Source organism: Corvus brachyrhynchos, unplaced genomic scaffold (genome assembly GCF_000691975.1).
Source record: "Corvus brachyrhynchos isolate BGI_N302 unplaced genomic scaffold, ASM69197v1 scaffold56, whole genome shotgun sequence".
NCBI classification, from domain to species: Eukaryota; Metazoa; Chordata; class Aves; order Passeriformes; family Corvidae; genus Corvus; species Corvus brachyrhynchos.
The window spans coordinates 8,044,803-8,051,521 of record NW_008238664.1 but is presented as its reverse complement, the minus strand read 5'-3'; the positions used below and the strand labels follow the sequence as shown (position 1 = coordinate 8,051,521).

Below are 6,719 nucleotides of genomic sequence, written 5' to 3'. Positions count from 1 at the left end.
TCCGTAAAAATGATGTCATCCATGTGATTAGGCTGTGCAGATAAGTAAACATAAAAGCATAAAAAATGTTAACGATTATGTAACGAAAATTTAGAGGAAACAGTGTACAAGGCACATGTGAACTAGGCCATAAGTCTGACTGAGTTAAGGGAGAGGTGCAACAGAGCTCTTGTCAATAATCAATGATTATGCTTTCTTTAATAGCTTTTTTCCAGAAGATACAAGGAATGTTTCATAGGAGAACAATCTAACTACAGAACCAACCTACCATTCAAGATTGCTGACTTCCGCCCCATGCGCTTTATTCTGTCTTTATACTTGTGTTGCAGCAAGAAAAGCACAGAAACCTTTACTCCTCCAGCCATAAGAACCCAAACCTATAGCCATCACCTTCCATGACTTTTATCACTTTTCTCATTTTAAACTTTTTCAAAGAGAAGCAGCTTGGACTTCTTTCAGCTGAAAAAACAGCAGGAGGAGGGGGAGCAGAAATTAGCAGTTCACAGTGCAAAATGAATATAAAATCCACACCACAGTAATCAGTCTGCAAGTGATGAAACATGAACCCTATGGTTTCATTAAATCTGTGTGTGAAACAGGAACAACACAGACAAAGATGTTTTAGTTTTCTCTGAAAGCATCAACAAATGTAGTATCATCACAGCTGCAGCACTTCCTGTTTCCTTGATATCCTCCATTAGAATTCTTTCTTGCTTGAAATTTTACATTATTCATAACTCAGTCAAAAACAATCCTTTATTTTTTATGTCAAGTTGCGAGCAGTAGGAAAGAATACACAAAACTCATCCACAGGGATAAAAAAAAAAGTAACAAAATAATTTTGACAGTATTTAGAAAATGCTTGATCTATAAAATGCGATGATCCAGAAGGCCTGCCCCAGTACACTGCTTCACTGGGCAAGCAGCATGTATCAAGAGTCTTTTAGGTCCTTGATATCCTTAGGAGACCACGGATACGTCTAACGAGAGCTTGGATAAAGGTGTATCGTGAGCGAACCTTGGAATATAAACCTTCGATGTCCAGAAGCTTCTTCTGCAGAGATTCACCAAAGCTGTTCGTGGCTTCCAGCTGGAGCTGAGAAACAGAGATTTGATGCAGTCATCAATACAAAATCTTCTCTTCCTGAAGTGCCAGCTTATAATCCACTGCCTGTCAACCCCTTCACTATGATTTATTCTCTGAACTGCTTTCCAAAGAATGGGGTTTTCTAACTTCTCTAGTAAGTACTGCTTATTCTGTTTTAGGAATTATTAGTTATAATTCAGCTTCTTCACTTACAGTCATACAAACACGTCTTCCAATTAAAATTTTCCTAGTCCTTTAAGGGCTCTTTAGAGAGTCCGTGTGCACCAACAACATCTTTTCATTTATGCATATGTAAGAGGTCACTGAATTAACTACATTCTAAGTATTTTACCAAGATGATATTGTACAGTTTGCTTTTGAACAAATTAAATAAATGACAGATACCTCATCACAAAACACACAGCAATTTTTCTTACAATTCTAGATCATAGAAAGGTACTTGAGACTGCAGTTTTGACAAGCAAGGGGTTTTTTTTCCTGCACAGCCATAGAAATGTCAGTGGGATTTATTAATAAATATCTTTTTTTCCTGCCACCTCTGCATCAAATTTACACAAACTATTAAATTGCTGTGTGAGTGGAAATTACTTCTGTTCTAGCATTCACATTTTATAGTCTCCTCAACTCCTGTTACGCTTTTGATCTCATTTCTCTATAGCCTAGCTAAAGCTGACCTGTAGTGAGCAGTTGGAGGACCACAGAAAATTGGGAAATTTGCCCTCATGTTGCAGGTCTTTCAAGGACAACTGGTGTTTTCAGAAAGCCATTATTAAAAACCCACCACTTGACTGGTTGGAAAGAGAAAAAGAATGATTACTCTATTTTGTAAGTATAGTTCATTTTTTACTTAACACTCTGTATTAAGATTTGAAGATACATGCACAGCAGCACAAGTGCCACCTATTTCACAATATCTTCCAAAACAATTTTGTAATGCCTCACTAATCCTAAATGAAGTTATGTGCTGTTGGTGTTCCTGCAGGTTGTTCAGAAGTGGGACAGCAACAGTCAGACTGCTCCCAATAGCTGCATGGTAGCCAGGAGCATTCTGTACCCTGCAGCCGACTGTCACATCTCACCTGGTCTATATCATGCTGGCTCACTCGATTCAGTCCACTACTGAAATCCAAGCTTGGCTCTGAACCAAAAGAATCTGGCAATAGAAAATGAGATGTTAAAATTATGTGGGCTGCTCCACACTATCTCTGTATCAAGTCATATAACAAATTTAAAACAGTGTTCCAGTTTGGTCCAAAAGTAAGCTTATGCATTAGAAATTACACTAATCTTTTGACTTAAATGATTTAGAGAAAATACATAAAGAGTGAGTCATAAATAATTTTGATCATACAACATGGCACTTTAAGCAAAAGACTCTTCCCCAAATCCCCTCTCTCTGATTTCCTTCCATTTTTCTTTTTTAAAAAAAAAACATTCAAGGAATTTAAAATCTTCTGGTGAATCAATGATGGCTCTAATTCTAAAAATACTTCTAAAAGCACCAGTATTAACTTTATTTCTTAATTTCATCTTAGATTATTATATTGAAATATTTTCCTATAAACTATTTTGGATCACTGATCTGATTATATTAGCTGAACTTCACTTTGTTTTGCAGTTTCAAGAGCAGAAATAAAAAAAATAGTTACTTTTACTTTCCTTAAGAGGTTGTTTGTAATATACAAACCCCAAAAGTCTGTGAGTAAACATTATCAGTATTGCCATTTCTACAGTGGAATATCCAAAGGTGTGCCAAATCCAAATAAAATCTCTTCTATTAAATATAAAAGGCAAGACATTACAAGTAGCAGATCAGTTTTAAAGCTAACCATGAGAAGTTATTCAAAGGCACTCTGATGTTTGAGAAATTTTACCTTGCAGCCTTCCTTTCTTAAATGACATCCTAGAGGACAGCAGTGGGTCTTGGGAGTCAGTGGGTGTGCAGTGCAGTAGGTAGTGTTCCAGATGGCGCCAAAGAATGAAGAGACATATTTCTATAATATCTGCAGACACATCTCAGTGAAGGACTCCAATTTGATTGTCTTTGGGTTGTATATTTACTGTATGAGCATATTTACACACTTGGAAGCAGCTGAAGATGTCAGCTCAACCACCTGTCACCTCCTCCACGGTCACGGCCCAGTGATGGATCACTCATGTGGTTTGTAAAGGTACCTCAGCTGCAGCCAGTGAATTAAAGCCAAGGTTATAAAGCTGGGATGGCAGTAACATCTTTGCTGATAACAGCCCAGTGTGCAAGAGCACATCTTTCCCAAGGGAGGTTGCAGAGGAAAATTCTGATCTGTTGAAGACAATTCTTTTGTCCGTGACTGGTTATTTCCATAGAATTACTGATGTGTATGAGATTCAGGTTTATGCCAGGTTGACTATAAGGCTAGAAACTCCTATTTTGATAGGCACATCAAAATTATTTTTCTGAGTATTTCTTCCACCACACTTGGACACGTGTGAATGTTTAGGGGGTCTGAATACTAAATTGAAGAGCTGGGCTGTAACAATTCCTTTATTATCATGCTGCAGAAAGTCCTAGCAGGGTCTCAAAATGGGAATTACCAACTTGAAAACATTTGCATTCTAGTAATAGCAGAGCAATAGTCTCCTAAGTTAATTGTCAGTATTTCAAATTTAGTTTTTGTAAAAAAATTTTGCTCAAAGTGGTCAGAAATCCAGGTAAAAAAACCCTGTGTCTATCTCTCTGCTTTTCTGGAGCATCACCTTGAGAGTCATTTCAATTTTAGAAGGATACAGGAACAGAGGGAGAGCAGCTTGGCTCGGTTATTTATTAGCTTCACCAGGCGCCGCCTTGCCAAGACGTACTTTTGGGAAGTGGAAATCTTGTCAACCCCAGCTGGCATAACTGACTGACACAACTGTGACAGGAAGAGAAAAAACAGAAAGACTGTAGCAAATCACAAAACATCAAGAAAAATAAGCAAATAAGATTACTTATTAGTATCTAGAGCTTTCTTGTTAGCTACTATTTCTTTAAAAACTTGCTCTCTATTTTGAATTTGCATAATCTTGCTGACCAAAAAATGGAAAAGTGAAACATATCCCCAAGCAACTATAATGAAAATCACAACTTTTACAAAGTTAAGCCAAATATTTTCCCCTTAAGTTTTAGATCACTCATTCTATTGACCCCCTTCACCAACAGTAGAAAAGAATATGCACAAGAATGGAACTACTTGCTTATCTAAGATGCTTTGGAGCCTTTGTTACAGCTATGTCCAAGTTACCACAATACAGAAACTATGGAGTCAGAAGAACAATTACCTCTTTTATTTCATCTGGTGGCAGTTGCTCCACATTTTGCAGTTTGTTAACACTCTGACGATGGCTGTCATAGTAACTGAAGAAATCACTAGTGCTCTGTTTCAGCAGGTAGACGATAATGCCCAGGCCAGGCAAGTGCCAATAAGGGACCACTGGTACTTGTGTATCTAGACAAGATGTTGAAGATAAAAAACAAAACTAAAAAACCCCAAGAAATCAATAAGGTATGCTCTCTGCCAATAACCTAGTGAAACACATGAAAGCACTGGCAAGAATATTTTGCACTTAGTTCACAAGTAACATAAATGGAAGTCCAGGCAAAAAGTTCTGTAGCTGCAGTACTAAAAGGCAGTCAGCCTAGTGCAGTACTGAGTATAACATGTAAAATATAACTCATTTAGAAGACTTACTATTTACATATTTTAGCCATTCAACTGTATAATGACACAGTGTAAACTCTTGCCATGTGTTATAATAGAGTTCCAGTCAGCATCAAAACACATCTTACATGTTTAAAATAATATAATCCAGCACAGGAGCTGAAAAAACAAGAAATCTTGACCTTCCCCTGTCTTGTGCTATTTATTTACATACACACATATCTTTTCTGACATATATATTTCTGATGCTGTGAATGAAGTGAATAAAAAAATAATTTTTTAACTAATTTTAACTAACAATTTAATTGTTTTAACTAGGATTAGTTTCCTGATTTGGCTTAGTGCAAGGCTGAAAAAGCATGGATTCCAGAATGAGTGAGCAGCTACAGTGTTGGCATAAAGTGACTTCAAGAGTATGTGAAACTACAGTCTCTGGTTCATTATTTTGTAGTAGCCCAAATGTCACAGCGTTCAGTCTCATAGAACAGCAAGTCAAAAATCTCACCCTGCCGAGGCCCATCTCGGTTGGTTGACTCAGACAGGCTGGGAGTAAACAGACAAACAGTGTGCTGAAAACTGGGGGCGCTTTGCAACATCAGTGACTCACAGTATTCCATCACGTTTGCACAGATCTGCCAACAAAGGAAAAAAAACTCCAGCATGTCAATTTTTGAACATTAAATTTTACATGGAAAAATATCAGTGAACAACATGCTTTGCTCCTCTCCTCACCAGAATGTGACAATTCTATTTTCTCATCAGTAACAGACTCTCTTCTACTTCAAGTCTAAGACTTGCAACTTTGCCTCCTTCCCAAATTTGCTAGCTAAAATTTCTGGATAATTTTAAGTCCCCTTTGGCTCTAAGTTAGTGTTGGCCATTGCCCTCTATATCCAGCTTTCATTTTGAAAATTTCTGATCAATTTAAGCCTTCAAAATTCACAGAGTTTGTACCCAAACAATAAAGGTTTCTAATGCAAATGTAAGTAAACACATTTTCAAGGGTTACTTTAAATAAAATGTGGAATCCTATACCTCACTAAAATCAGTGTAGAGCACTACCACTATCATATGAAATTATGGTAATTAAACAAATCTGCACAGCAGGTAAAATGTTGAGACTGAAGGCTCCAGCAGCTTGTGTCCTTACCTGTTGCATGGCCAACTCAATTTCATCCCTCTTGTTCACTCTGTCTCCCGCTGCGTTATCATCTTGCAACTTGAACTGGCGAAGTCTGTCTGATCCTCCAAAGCGACTCAGAAGTCCTAAGCACTGGCGCTGCCGTAAGGAATGAACATTTAAATTAGCATCACAACAAATGACGTGCATTATTCCTTTCACTTAAGTGATACATGTCCCTTACAACACAGTATGAAGAAAGCAATGCACATAAAACTTTTAGCACTTTGTAAACAAAATTTATATTTTTAGTGTTTTAACTTACTTTGATTTAATTTAGAAATTAATGGCCCCCTAAAACACTGCCAATGAGAAATGAATGCAATTCACAAGTGCACAACTTTGTTTGATGTCTCTTGCAGACTATTATACAGACTACTATCAATGACAGTTGAGGTTTACCATTCCCACACCTAAAATACCTTTACCTATATAGACAAACAAAATCTGGTAAGTCCCTTAAAAGCAGAGTACAAAAACTAATTCAGTAGGAAAGAAATAAACCAGTAGTGTGTCTGATACACCAAATTGGTGAGCTAGAGACATGCTTATGGCCAAAGTGGTAACAGAGTATTTCTGCATTGCTTCACATACTTTGGTGTTGACTTCAAATTTTTCTCTTCACATAAGATGAGTCCTACGCCAGGAAGGGAAACAAAGTCCCTGATGCAACCCTGATGTTGCCAAATGTTCTATTTTCTACCGGACGGGGAAGTGTGGGAAGACAACAAAAAACAGACCACCAAAACCCCAT

The 6,719-nt window shown here is 37.3% G+C and overlaps 1 protein-coding gene across 1 annotated transcript in view; it reads right to left on the bottom strand.

Annotated features, from left to right (window-relative positions):
• Window positions 1-734: 734 nt before the first annotated feature.
• The window catches only part of NUP205 (nucleoporin 205), a 43,741-nt gene continuing 37,756 nt past the window's right edge, over window positions 735-6,719 (bottom strand). The window contains 7 exon segments of the mRNA XM_017737975.1: window positions 735-1,096; window positions 2,188-2,261; window positions 2,983-3,111; window positions 3,876-3,999; window positions 4,406-4,572; window positions 5,291-5,417; window positions 5,936-6,064. Coding sequence (XP_017593464.1) covers window positions 944-1,096; window positions 2,188-2,261; window positions 2,983-3,111; window positions 3,876-3,999; window positions 4,406-4,572; window positions 5,291-5,417; window positions 5,936-6,064 — 903 coding nt within the window. The 3' untranslated portion in view covers window positions 735-943.